Raw genomic sequence first — 15039 nt, 5'->3', positions numbered from 1 at the left:
AAGGTCGTACGTATTCTGTGAGAATCAGGGCATGGTTAAGTGAAAAGATATGCTCTGTTGACAGCTGGAGGACCAGTTAAGTGTAAATTGCATTGAGATATTTTTCATAAACCCTAACTAGATAAGATTAATAATTTTATGAAGGATTCTTTCTAGAAAAGGAAAGAGAGTACTGTAGTTAGGATCATTGCTGATTATCCGCCACTGCAGTGAGAGAGTGCATTTGGCCTTTGATAATGTAGGGGCTATTGGCATTTGAGAGATTAATGTGCAGCCTTGTACCTGGGAAGTGTGAGTGTCAGTAATTGAGTTGACCTTACATTAAGGAGTTTTTCATTTTGCCTCTCAATTTCTCATTTCTCCAGCATGAGAAAATTCTCCTTTTTCTAAGTTCAGGTCAGTTTTTTGAGGAGAAATGAAGGGTGCTATTGTCTATGGAGAAAGCTGCATTGTCTCATAGAGGTCAAGCCCTTGGTGTGAATAAGGGGCTTCTGAGCTTCACAGACTAAAGCTTTTGGTTTTATAGGGATTTCTTTTGGGGAGACAGGGGAGTGGAGATTCTTGGCCATATCCTGTGATCTGTTTTCATCCAGAAGATGTTACAGATAGGTAGTTCTGTGTGACTCAGAAGTATCTTGGTCCTTAGCGCTTTCCATCTGGCTGCCTTTTAAGTCGAAGACTTCGGTGTTTAAAGATTCTTTGGTAGGAGGGGCTCATTCCCTTATGTTACAGTTACATATAAATAGACTTTGAAGACCTTTATAAATTTTTTACTCTGTTCAGCTGATAATCAACTGATCCCCCTTCCCCTCTCCCCTCATCTTTTTTTTCAGAGTGTTTGATTGTAGTTTAATTTGATATAACTTTATTTTTTCTTTTAAAAAACTTTTATTATGGAAATGTTCAAGCATACACAGAAATTCAGTGACCAGTATAACAAATCTACCTATTACCCAGCTGATGTAACTTTATATATCAGTGCAGTTCATTCATCTTAGGTAAGATATTTTGTACTTTGTTTATACCCCCCACCCTCTGGTTATAAGGACTACTCTACAATTCCTCTGCAAAGATTTACGGAAATGCAATTTTAGGAAGTAACTAGGGCCAGATTGAATTTTTTCTTCTACCTGGAGCGATGCTAGCTATTGTGCATTCCCTTTGGGAGTAGAGAGCTGAAAGAAGACTCTTGAGGTTAGCTCATTTTATAAGAATGAAGGAGTGATGTTTAATTATGTTTTATGGACAAATAGAAAATTAAAAAAAAAATGTTTCTGACCTAATAGAATGTGTACTGGCTTAGGGGACAGGAGATCTGAATTCTGTTCTTGGTTCTGCTTATTAGCTGTGTAATTTCAAGGTAAGTCATTCTTTCTGAACCATTTGCTGGCATTGCGCCGGGCACAGATAGTATATGGTTTTAGTAAGCTGCTCAAGTACCTACAAGGTCTGGTATAAACTACGGACAGTGTTTAACAGAGGAAAATTGCGGTAGGGAGTTTAGTAGCAGGCATTAGAGACAGACCCATTGCTGGGGATACTTGGTGGGCCACAGTAAGGGTTCAAAGACCAAACTTCTTTTCCTGGGAAAACAAGTTTGAGAAAGATTTTAATAATTGAACTAATTGAGTTGAAGATGAATTTGGTTTCAGAACCTGGGTAGTTCTGAAATCAGGATCCAGGGTAGACCTGGGATGGACCAGATGGGAGGATGCTGAACATATTAGGCTTTTGCAGTGGTGTTGCTTAAATCCATCCTGAGGATTGGAAGGCAATTAAGTCTTCAGATGATCGTTGGCATCAGCTGTGGGTTGAGGGAAGGAAACAGGGTCAAAGACCTCTGGGAAATCTAAGTTAACTTGTTAATTAGTATTTCTATGGACATTCTGCTTACCAGGCTTGCAGTTCTTAACAAGGTATGGACACCAGAATCACCTATTGGAAAAAAATTTTAAAATATGCATACCTAAGCTGTACTGTTAAAGGCTTGATCAGGTAAGGTATAGGATGGGATTGTAGCATCTGTTTGTTAAAAGGCTCTGTAGGGGATTCTGATTCCCCCACTTGAGAACCCTGTGCTAAGACTTTGAAAGATTAAATAAAGTTAATAAGAAGATATCCTTGCTTTTGAAGTTGCCCTAATGAAGGATAACGACTAATTTCATTTGATGAGTCACCTCCTTTCCATAGTTATGGCTGCTTAGAATACTGGATTGAGAAGTGCTGGGTGCCCAGGTCTGTAGTTTACTGACTCCTGTTCTGGATAACTCTAGACCTATATACATTCTTATATTTCCCAAAATGCCTTTTTTTTTAAACAATAAAGGCATAGATAGTTTTATTGGTAAGTTTCATCAAGCTCTTAAGCAATAATTACTATTTTTATACCAAAATATAGATCAAAATGCTTTTGTTCTTCAAGATATTTGTACTTTTCATTTCTCTTTTTTTTTTTAATTCCTCTCATTTATCTGTACCTTGTCTTAGCATGATTGTCAGTGCTGATTGCAGTGCTTTGGCTGGAATATCAGTAAATTTTGGTTCAGTTGTTAACATTTACTTGGCTTTGTCAAAACATGAAAAAGGGAAAAAGCAGTCCTGATGCACTGGAATGCAAACTTCACGAGGGCAGGAACTTTATCTGTGTTATTTGTAGCTCTATTTTCAGTGTTTAGAATGTAGCCTGGTGCGTAGGGTGCTCAATAAATATTGAGTAAATGAATGAAAGCTTGAGTTTGGAAGAATTAAAATGTAAGAGCTCAGGCTGAAGAACTGTATGAATGGAAGGCCTGAAACAGGTTTTTTCAAACCTTTCTTAGACGAAATTACATTCTCATTAACCTATGGGACTATAAATTCCTTTGGGGCAGGGAAAATTTGGTTTCCTTACACTGCATTTCTTACACTGCTAGCACAGTACTTAACAACATTTAGCCATTTCTTAAATTGACATTGAATTGACTTAACCTGAAGTTATTAATGTTATAATTGAAAATTTTTAGAGTCTTTGCTGATTACCAGATACTTACTGAATCTCAGTCTTCACAATTCAATAAGATGGTATCCTAACTGCTCTTGTGTAGATGGAGAAACTAAGCTCTGAGAGGTTAAGAGACTTGCCTGAGATGATATGACTGTTATGTGGTAAGCTCATGTCTTCTGATACTCACGCTCAGTAAGCTTTTCTCTGTACCTGGGTTTGGAAAACTACGGCCTGTGGGCCAAATCTGACCTGTTTCTGTGTAAACCTGTGAACCAAGGATGGATTTTAACATTTTTTTAAATGTTTGAAAAAAAAGAATATTTTATGGCCCATGAAAACTATATGAAATTCAAATTTAAGTGTCCACAAATATAATTCTATTAGAACTTGGTGACACTTTAAAAAAAAAAATCTATGCTTTTTTTGTACTGTGACAGAGTAGTTGTGAAAGAGGCCATTATGGCCCACAGACCTTAAAATATGTGTTTTCTGTTTGTTTGTTTTTTTTTTTAAAGATTTTATTTGTTTGACAGAGTGAGCGAGCACAAGCAGGGCAAGTGGCAGAGGGAGAGGGAGAAGCAGGCTCACTGCTGAGCAGGGAGCCCGATGCAGGACTGGACCCTCGGACTCCAGGATCATGACCTGAGCCGAAGGCAGACGCTTAACTGACTGAGCCACCCAGATGCCCCTATTTTCTTTTTTTTTATAGAAAATGTTTGCTGACCTCTATTCTGTGCCAGCCAGCCCGCTTGAGTATGGGTTCAATTCTGCTTAGAAGATAGAAAATAAAGAGTACTGAACTTTATATATAGATTTCCTTGCATCTGTTGGTTCTGATTTCTAGATTGTATTTTAAGGAGTTTATAACCAGGTACCACTCAGTTTTAAATACATTAAATGTATAATTGTTAAATTGCTAGAAAAATGTGATGATTTTTATTACTAAACTAAGCAGTCTTTTCCCATCCAAGAAAAATTCTCATTGTTTTGCCTTTAACAACTAACCATTCATTAAAATCAGTTTTCTGTGGTCATTCTTAGGTTGTGTTGACTAAGTAGTGTCATGCTTCATAATTTGATTTCCAGTGAGCTGTGTCCTCCAGAGCTCAGATTATAGATTCAGGCATAATGTAAAGCTGCGCTCTTATGTGGGTTCTGTACCGGTAGCATCAGAATCATTGGGAGAGATTGTTAGAAATGGGGACTCTTGGACTCCATCCTAGGCCTACTGAGTTAGACCTCTGGAGGAGTGGCCCAGCTTTCTGCTTTTACAAGCACTGTAGCTGATTCTGATGCATATGTGTGTTTGAGAATCACTGATGTAAGAGTCACGATTATGTATATTTTCTTCCTATAAGCTCTTTATCTAATAAATAGACATAAGCAGAATTTTAAATTTTGAAGTGGTAAGATTTTTGAAAGAAAGAATGTGTAAGATAGACTAAAAATGAATTAAAATGGGAGAATAGTTTCCATTATCCCAAGAGAGCACTGTCTTCTAGCTGTGAAATAGTAGGTAACAGTTTTTGAGCCCTTATTTTGATAGGCACAACCTTAGGCACTTCTTAATTTTGAGACCTGTAGTTTCTTTTCTTTCTTCCCCTTCTGTGGGTTGTATGCTGCAACCCCAGCGGTCAATGGACAGAGCGTATACAGGTGTCTCCTTGTATGTCAAACTTCCTTCTTTCCTCAGCTTTAAGAAGTTTTGAGCCACTAGATGGCAGATTCTTCCAACAATTATTAGATTGAAGAGCCTTCTTAAACCATTTGTAATTCTTTTTTTAGATTTTTTATTTTATTTATTTATTTGACAGAGAGACAGCGAGAGCAGGAACACAAGCAGGGGGAGTGGGAGAGGGAGAAGCAGGCTTCCCGCGGAGCGGGGAGCCCGATGTGGGACTCGATCCCAGGACTCTGGGATCATGACCTGAGCCGAAGGCAGACGCTTAACGACTGAGCCACCGAGGCGCCCCCATTTGTAATTCTTCTTGGAAATAATTTGTAGTGTCCCATTTAGCTCTCTCAGGATCACATGTGGTGTGGTGCTTAGGGACACACATTCTCTCCCTACCTCCCTTTCCTCAGATGGCCTTGACCACCCCTATGTCACTGCCCCTTGTTCTGCTCTGGCCCCTGCCTTTAGTCCTGCTCATTTAATTCACCACTTCTTGTGTTTTTGGCTCCATCAGTCACAGTTTATTTTTGTTGTCTGATCCCTGTGTTCCTGCTTTGAGTTTTAGACTCTTAGACTGTCAGAGCTGGAAAAGAGGTTCATCTATCATTTGGCTCAGCCCCTTCATTTCTCAGGTGGGAGAGCTGAAGCCTGGGGAGGTTGAGCCAAGGACAAGGACTGTGTCTTATTTATCTTTGTGCCCTGTAGTGCTTGGCACGTAGCACGCGGATAGAGGTTTCTTGAGTGGAACAATTGTGGTAAATGCTGTGAAGAATACAGATAGAATCTCCGTGCCCAAGTGGCTCCAAGTTTTCTAATGGAGGCATGATTTAAATAACTGTCCCAGTATAGAGAGAGAAGGTGATAAGTGCCCAAGAAGGGAGCAAGACAAACCATTTTGTAATGTTAAGGCCCCCTTGGAACTTTGTCTCCCGCTCCTCCTGCTTTTTCTTTTATAGGCTAGAAGCACACACTGTGTTTATTGTTCTCCAAGCACACCATTTTACAAACTAGAGTCTGTTCTTTGCATTGAGTTCCCTTGGCTTAGGATGCTCTTTACCTGATCTCTTTTTCTGTCTGGGAAATTGTTTAAAGGGTAAATTTTTCTGCTGATTTTAAGCCAGGGAAGCCTTCCTCGGCCTCTTCCTCCATGCAGTTTGTTTATCTGCCCTTTGGGCTGTCTTTGTACCTAATTCCAAGGTCATTGAAGAGGTCCTGTGCAGTAGTGGCTTGTGTCCTTTCCCCTGGAGTGGACTGTGCTCGTTTTCATTCCTTTGTGTCAATATTATCCCCAAGGCTATCCGAGGAAAGGAAGGTAGGGTCAGAAAGCGTGCCCCTAAGCACCACACCGTGCTTGATCCTGATGAACTGGGAAAGCTAAATGTGACACTGTAAATTGATGACAAGAAGAATTATAAATGGTTTATTAAGAAGCTTCTTCAGTTGCTTAGCATATTCTTCATTGCTTAGGACACAATTTGCATTTAGCAAATATCAATGGGATGTAGGGCATTTCTTAAGATTACATTTGTTGCAGAGGTATTGGAATCTAAGACCCAAGATTTTCCTATCTTCCACAAAATTTTGAGGTCAAAGATTATTGGGCAAGGTAATCTCCTTCTCTCTCTGCATGTTAGTATTCTGGATGGAGGAAATTATTGCAACAGAACAACATTAATGATATAAGTTATTTTGTACAGTATGTCTGTGGACTTAAGTTCTGTAAAAATCTAACAGTCCTTTCAGGAGTAAATCACAGAATGCTTAAGCTATAACCATTAATGTGTAAACAACCTCAGTATTTGGCTAGACTTGTGGGTTGGTGTTATGTGTTAGAGCCAATTTACTGAATTTTCTCTCCTGGACTTCATTAACTAGAAAAATTTATGTACATAATTTGGGATACTCTATCTTGATGTTACTCTTTTTAAGCTAAAGAGAGAATGATGTAATGAACACCTAGGTACCTACTACTCAGAATTAAATATTAAGATTTTCTTAAAATCTTAAGGTGTGTGGGTGTGTGTACATACACATACATGAATAAAAGACAGTAGTACAAACAAAACTTCCTGCTTCCATTGCTTTGTGTCATGATTTTGTTGTGTGACCTTCCCTATCTGTCAATCTTTCTATCATTTATCTGTCATCTATCTGTTGTAGTTACATTGCATGTTTCCCTGAACAACTTACTGAATTTATCCATCCCTTGTAAACATTTAAAATACTTCTAATTTTCCTGCATTATAAATAGTGCTGCATGAAATAATCTTTTACCAGGAAATAAATATACCCATATAAGAATTTCTCTAACAGTTCCTTAGAATAGTTAGGTGTATGTGTTTGTTAGGTATTGTCATATCATTCTCCAAGATGATTGCTCCAATTTGCAATTTCACCAGTACTTTTTAAGAGAAACTGTGTCCTTAAACATACTCTGTATTGTTTTACTGATTTTTTTTTTAAACATAAACTCTGTGCCCAACATGGGGCTCGAACTCGCAGTGCCAAGATCAAGAGTCACATGCTGCACTGACTGAGCCAGCCAGATGCCCCTAAATCTATATTGTTTTAATCTGCATTATTGACTTCTGGATTTCTCCTTTTGTGACTTGCTTAATTCTTTGTCTGTTTTTCTTTTGGGCTGATTGTGGAAGATCTGTATAAATTGTTTGCTAATACTGTTACTTTCATGTACTCCCCTGGTGTGTGATTTATCTTTGTATGGATAGAAATTTTAGATTTTGATATGGTGAAATTGGAAGGAGAATGTCTTAGTGACACTAGGGCAGGGAAGTATTTGCAGGTCAAGATGCACAAAGCACATCTCATAAAGGGAAAGATTATCAGTGTGAATGGAGTTGGCTTTTCTTAGACTTGCTACCTGCCCATGTAAATTTTAGATTTGTCTAGTTCTGTCACATCAGTTTCAGTTCCACGAAAAATTCTGTGGGGATTTTATTTGAAATTGCATTCAATTTATAGATTTAGAAGAATTGACATCTTTAAGGTATTGAGAGTTTGTCAAAGAGCATGGTATTTTTCTCTTTTTATTCATGGCTCTTAGTGTCTCACAAACATTTTGAAATTGTTTCCCTAATACTTTGGTTTACCAGATTATCGGCTTAACATTGTTTAGTGTGGTCTTTATCAGTGAATCACCCCCTTCCCCCATTTCTGCCCACCCCTGCGGCCATGACCTTTCCCCTTCTCCCTGCCTCATCTTCTTGTACTTACTGGTGAAACCTAGCAAGCATGGGGACAGGTGGGGGAAGTAGAGTTGCTCTAGTACCCTTCACTGTGCCACTTAAGGAGAAAGTTGGAGTTTTAAATTCAGTCATTCAGGAAACGTTTATTCTGTGTACTGTGCTGGGTCTTGGACTTCTCTCCCCTCTTTTTCATTGACTGTTTTCATTCAAGTTACATCATTTTACCATCTAGTGAGGACAGTACATGATTAGGGCCATCGTTCTGCCTCTTTTTCCACTTACCCCTTAATTGGGCATTAATGGAGGAAAGATTATTTGGAAGCAGATATTGAATCTCTTTTGTTCTTGATGGAGTTTGTCATGTAGCCAATTTGATGTGTGTATGGCTGTCGATGATATTTATCAAAAATCAGAGAGAGTCAGTGTACTCTAGTGTTAAGACCAAGGGATAAGAAATCGGAAATTTTGGTGAGCTTTGTATCTCCTTCAGTAGTCAGGCGACTTAGTTCTATACATATGTATGTATGTATATATATATATATGTATTTTTTGGTCAAATGATCCTTTATTGAAATATTTTCCTTTGTAGCTCTTAACTAGTGGGACATTCCACTGCACCACTGTTGATGTCATCTATGGATGTCATGGGGTGGTCACTGTTGATGTCATCTATGGTATCACGAGGGTGCTGACCATCAACACTGCAGCCCACAAATTGGGCAGTTTCCAGAACCTCTTTAATGGTTCCAGAGAGTTCTCTGGCTAAGGAATGGTGCCGCATCAGTCGGGCAGTGTTGACAATCCCATCATAAGTGATATTTCCTCTGTGTTAATATTTTTCTACTTCTTTCTGTCTCTTGGTATTTCCTTGAGGGCTTTGATAATCAGGGCAGAGGCACAAGGTACCATTTCAATCTGGGCCTGTCTGTTCTGAACAGTCCGTTTCACTGTCATCCTTAGACCCTTCTAATTACTAGTTGATAACTAACAATGTTATTACCAACTTTTTTGGAGACAAACCCAGGGGGCTGATCTTGGGGGCCAGGACGGACGTGGCACCGACTTTGCCTCCGGTGCACCTCAGGTATATCTCATTGGGATCAAACTTAGGTGGCATGGGAGACTGAATCCGGATTCTGGATGACTGCAGAGAGTTGCACCTTTACTTCTGCCAAGCCAAAAGCCACATACACTTTTTTAATCTGAAAATTAGATGTGTCCCCTCCTTGACATGGTAGTGCAGATTAAAAAATAATGTCCAGTCCCTTGAGAAAAGAATTATATTGTTAATATAAATATATATGTTGTACATTGAGCCGAGGAAAATTAGTTATCAGGATCTGCTTTATCCTGACCTTTTAGGGATTTGTTGAATTCTCTAACAGTGTTTTTATTTTTATTATAATTATAGGTTACTAATTTTAAAGATATGCTTTATGAATCACATATTTCCTGTTTGGAAAACCATTGAGATTAAATTCAGAAATGCAGATATTCAAAATTGCCTGTTTTTTTCTATTTATTCAGAGGACTTTTTTTTTTTTTTTTAAGTAATCTCTATGCCCAATGTGGGGCTTGAACTCATGACTCCAAGATCAAGAGTTGCATGCATGCTCCACCAGTTGAGCCAAGCCAGGCGCTTCCGGAGTTGTGTGTGTTGTGTGTGTTTAAACAAATTGACTTTTGAAAAAAAATTTCTTTGTGGAATATTTGAAGCCTGTTCATAGAGACGATAGTATATTGACTCCTTTGTGCCTGTCATTCAGTTTCAACAATCATTTCGTGGCCAATCTTGTTTCATAGATATCCCCAGCTCTTCCTCCACCCACCTGTTTTGGATTACTTTTAAGTAAATCCTTTTGATATGCCAACACTAGAGAGCCTTATGAAGTGTTGTTTTCTTTTACCTTCCAATTTCTATGCAGAAACTAAAGTTTTTTAAGTTTTGGTTTTACCATGAACATGGTCTAGAAAAAGGTAATGACTTATTTGTGTGATGGAGTGCATCTTCTTTCTGATAAAATGGGAGCATAGTGATAACAATACTATGTGTTTTGCTTTAAAAGGAGCTTGATAATTGTTTTCTGTCATTTGGGACAGTGATCGTTCACGTTAGGGGCGCACTGTATGCACAAGACCAATGAAACCTGTGGCCTAGCTCTTCTCCTACTATATTGCCTTATTGTCATTGGGAACAAAAATAATTCACTGCTAATTGTAGTGCTTCCTTTAATATATCAGAACTTTACTTTCAAACTTTTCTCTTTTTTAGACAGATGATTATAATATCTATTATATAGTTCCCTGCCAGATTTAGTGAACATGACTTTAAAAATCATGACTGTTTGTGGTGACTCTAGTTAAAAATACTGTGTTGCATATTTCAAAATTCTTTTTTTTTTTTTTTTTTAAAGATTTCATTTGAGAGAGAGAGAGAGCGCATGAGAGTGGGGAGGGTCAGAGGGAGAAGCAGACTCCCTGCTGAGCAGGGAGCCCGACGCGGGACTTGATCCTTGGACTCCAGGATCATGACCTGCGCCGAAGGCAGTCTCTTAACCAACTGAGCCACCCAGGCACCCCATGGATTTCAAAATTTCTAAGAGAGTAGATCTTAAAAGCTTTCGTCACAGGAAAAATTTTTTTTTTTTTTGTAACTATGTATGGGACAGATATTAGCTAGACTTATTGTGGGGATCATTTCACAATATATACAAATTTCGAATTATTATGTCATACACCTGAACTAATATAATGTTATGTATCATTTATACTTCAATAAAAAGTCATGACTGGGTTTTATTATTAATCAACTTAGTTTGTGTAGTGTCACACAGACTTTGAACTTTTAGTATATGTTAGACTGTTTGCTCTGTTGGTACCTCACCTCTAATTGCTAATGAAGTAGAGCAAACAGTAAAGTAAACACATCATAATGCACATCTAAACTACTACATAGTCTTGTTTCAGTGTAGTTAGACTGTAGAGTGCTGTCCTATCCAGGGCGCTCCCAACTGTCCTTGCTAAAACATCTGTAAGTGTGTATAACCCACTGCTCTAACGAATACATACATACCTGGGTGTGGTGACAGACCTATGTGTTAAAGTTTACTGGTGTTGATAACAGTTTCTTCACTGTTCCGTGGTCAACCTTAAAACCTTTTTACTCTTCTTAAAATTCCCATCCGGATTTCAGGGGCTTGAATGTTTAAGCCTTCCTCTGTAAGTGAAGGTGAAATTCTAATTGAAAAACCATCTGCTTTTCTTTTGGTGGTTTCTTCTAAAATGTTGAACTTCTAGGTTTAATGTATAGTAATTTTACTTTAGTTTTCTTTGTGAAGGTGACTGTTTCTGCTCTCCTTGTTTTGATGTCCTCTTATTCAGACTGCAATTTATCAGTTCTTTTTATTTTTCTGTGTTTTTTTAGACTTTTGCTGGTTGGTGGATGTGAAACTGCTGAAGTGGGCATGTCAAAAGCTTCTCGCTATGGCCTGTCTGCCTGGAGAGTTCTTTCGGGATCGCCTTATTATAAGCAGGTTACTGATGGTGGAGACAGAGTCACTGCCGTAAGTATTAGTCACGGCATTTCACTTTGCGAGTAGGTCTCAGGCAGGACAGGAGGAAATACTTTGTCTTAAATGAGGAAAGTGACTTCATGTGAAATTTTAGTACTTCTTTCAAATATCAAATTTATCTAAAGTGTTTTTTTGTTTAACTTGGTCTCATTTTTATTAACAGTATTGGCAGATATTAGAGAAAGAACCTAACAGTAGTCCTATTACTTGCATTTGCTTATTTAGACATTAATGTTTATTCAGCACTTTTTATGGGCTGGCAACTGTTCTGAGCGGCTGTGCATATTAGCTCACTTAATTCTCACTAACTTTTTGAGGTAGGTATCATTACTAGCCTGTCTATTAGTGAGGAGAGTACAGAGTAATTAAGTAACTTCCCTGGGTTGCCAAACTTGTAAGTAGCAGAATCGGAGCACAAACTCCAGCACAGGTTCCCCCTGTTCAAGTTCTTTACCACCATGGTACACTTGCTAATATTTTGGTCTGTGTTCACCTGGATGATTTACCCAGCCATTCATTCCTTTGTTCTGTAGCAGAGCACTCTGGTGTGCTGTAATAGTTTGTACAGGCTAAGTTCTGCTGTGATAATAAAACCGTCCGATAAACAGATGAAAACTCCTGACATGGGTTACTGTATAACAATTCATTCCTTATTTGTGGCAAAGCCTGTTCTTGGTGCCATGACTCCCCTGGACAGTTTGTTCCAAGTGATGGTTAAAGAATCCACACAGGTTGGTGACCTTTGAGATTCCAGTGTCTCAGTATATAGGAGGGGGAGGAGGGGGTTAAGAGGTGGAACTTTTCAAACCAGAACTAACATTGCCTGTGCTCACAGTTCATGTGTTCTAACTAATCACATGGCCCTTCCTACCTTCAGCAGGCCTGGGAAATAGTTTTTCCATGTGTCCAGAAAGGCAAGAAAAATGAGATATTCGTGAATACTAATTTCTCTGCTGTATTGGCACCCTACATATTGTTTACTTATGTAAACTGCAGGAAATCAAGCACTTGATCACAATTATGCATCCTGTGCTTAGCACACTGCCTTACATGTAGTGGACGCTCAGATACGTTTCAAGTGAGGAAGAAACCAAGAAATTAAAGGGAAACACAACATAAGTGAATGTGTTATGTTGTTTTTTCCTGTAGTGAATGTATTTGTCCTGTTATTTCTGTTCTAAAATGCACTGATTTTAAAATAATCCTGTAAAACCATGAATGGTTAAAGGTTTGGTGTTAAAAAAGAAATAATGAAGAAGTACTTTTAAAAAGAAATCTTAAGCAATTATTGTAAGCTTCCATTCTTTTTTTTTTTCTTTAGCTTTTGGCATGTTTTGAAGTACGTGATTGTGAATTTAACCCAACAAAGTTATTCTTTTTTTTTTTTTAATTAGCTCAATGTAGTGGTTTATATGCTACTAGACCTTCTAACAGTTTGTGTTTCTGCATGAATTTATAGTCGAGGACTGTGCTTTGTCTTTTTCCTTCCATGCATTATCCCTCTACCCATTCTAGGTACAGCCTCCTCCTGCAGGATGCAGGGAGGAGTCCAGACTAAGTGTTAGTGGCCATACTTCACAGATAAGGAGCCCAAGACCCCAGGACTAAAAATAGGGGAACACAGGTGGAACGGATCTTCTAGACTCTGTTGAGTACCTTCCCCCGCTCCCCATAGGAAGTTATATACAGATCAGTGGTACCGTCAGATTTATCTATGATGATTATCCCATAATTCATAAAGAGGTAGGAGTTGCTTATACATATTAAACATATTATTTCGTTTCTGCAGGAAGTTAGTCCTGTTTCTCTTTCTGATTTAATTCATACCCAGCTTGTAGTTTTCTCTGTGAGATCTACCAGGGCAAATCTTGGAAAGAGTTTGAAACCGTTTTGGCTCTTGAATCTAAGTGTGCTGTCTGCAACTTATTTTTAAATGGTTTAGTCAAAAACATAATTTTTAAGTTTTATTTAAGTAATCTCTACACCCAACACAGGGCTTGAACGCATAACCCCAAGATGAAGAGTTGCACGCTCCTCGACCGAGCCAGCCAGGCGCCCCAGTTAAAACCCATAGTTTAAAAGATGTGTATACACACACAGAGATAAAGCAAGTGTGGCAGAGCGGTAATAACTGGTGAACCCAAGCAAAAGGCATATTGGTGTTTTGTTGTACATTCACTTCAGCTTCTCCTTAGCTATGAAATTTGTCAAAATTAAAGGTTGAGGGGGAAAAAAAAAAAGAAAAAAGCAGGTAAGTGTGGAGAATACAAGGAGAGATGAAGTAGGCAAACGGTGAAAGTCCGTTTCAGTACAGATAATCAAGCGTGTTTGTGACAGAATGGTCTGGGAAAGGAAGAGTCACAGAATATGGTCACATACCATGAAACCTTTCTTCACCTTGGCTTCTTTGAATTCTCTTGTGCTTTCACTTTGTTCCTCACTGAAGTATTGGAATCTGATTTGCTATGGTCCTTCCTTCTCCAGCTGAAGCTCTGGGATTGCAGTCTCTTAGAAGAAAATTGCCTGTTCACGGACAGAATAAGTGGGGAAAAACATTAAATTGCAAATCGAATGCTTGGCTGTATGATTAATTTCTTCAAATGCTGCAAGTGTATTTTAATTACATTAGTGGCTCTTAAATGTGTCTTGCCGCTAAACTTACAGTCATTCTACATAGCCTGCTCCTGCCTCGAAGTAATTTGAATTACAGGATTAATTCCTTTCGTCAGGTGGCAGATATTGTCCTCATTGAAGGTGTTTGTTTAAGGTTGCTATTATGTTGGGGTGGATATTGACGAAAAATGCTGCTGACACATACATTCTCGTCTCTCACAAGGCTGCTAGGTTGTAAAAAACGACTATGCAAGATTCAATATGTGCATTGACCAAAGTTTCCAAATTAATGTGAGATAGTTTTATTTATTCATTTGTTCAACATTGAATCACTGCTCTGGGTATTAGGAATAGGAAGGTAGCATCCCTCAAGGGGTTTTACTGTATAGGAGTATACAGCTATGTCCACAAATAAGGGCAGTAAGCTGTAATAGATAGCAGGTTTGAATCCAGTAACTGGGAGAAAGGAAAGAACCCATACTTGGGAGTCAGAAGTCTGGGATTGGAATCCTAGTTCATCACTTACACTTGTGTAGTAAGGCTTTTGCCACAGTCAAACGAGCTAATGTATGTGAAGGCCCTTGGTAAGCCATAAAATGATCTATAGTGTTCATTATTATTACCTGTTTGTATTTTTAAGATCAGAATTGTAGAAAATATGTAAAAATGAACAAGACTAATTTTTATGTTATTGCTGTTGCTGCTTTCTGGGTAAAGGATGTTTTGTGGAGAGAACACGGGCATTTTGGAATCCTTTTTCCCTGAGAAATCCCATTTCCCTCAGAAAATAGAAATAATCGGAGGACTATTTCCATAAGATCCCACTCCTTCCCTCCATCTGTCTGTACACGGTACCTTTTCTCTTGTTTTTACAGATGAACTGTCTTTGTGCTGGCTAAGGCCAACCTGTCTGTTTGTCCACCAGATCTCACATTCTTGCTTACTGAAGGATATTTTTCCTGCCTCATGAATTTTGCTGTCGATTAGATT

The 15039-nt window shown here is 38.4% G+C and overlaps 1 protein-coding gene across 5 annotated transcripts in view; it reads left to right on the top strand.

The window, feature by feature from the left end:
- Window positions 1-15039, top strand: part of NBAS (NBAS subunit of NRZ tethering complex) — a 353391-nt gene that overhangs the window by 35728 nt on the left and 302624 nt on the right. For all 5 annotated transcript variants that reach the window (XM_027621826.2, XM_027621829.2, XM_027621828.2 and 2 more), the window contains one exon: window positions 11289-11427. In XM_027621826.2, the coding sequence (XP_027477627.2) occupies window positions 11289-11427 (139 nt within the window). The remainder of the gene's footprint in view (window positions 1-11288; window positions 11428-15039) is intronic.

Source organism: Zalophus californianus, chromosome 8 (assembly GCF_009762305.2).
Source record: "Zalophus californianus isolate mZalCal1 chromosome 8, mZalCal1.pri.v2, whole genome shotgun sequence".
NCBI classification, from domain to species: domain Eukaryota; kingdom Metazoa; phylum Chordata; class Mammalia; order Carnivora; family Otariidae; genus Zalophus; species Zalophus californianus.
Note: the sequence above shows the minus strand (reverse complement) of the source record. Positions and strands in the feature narration are given on the sequence as shown.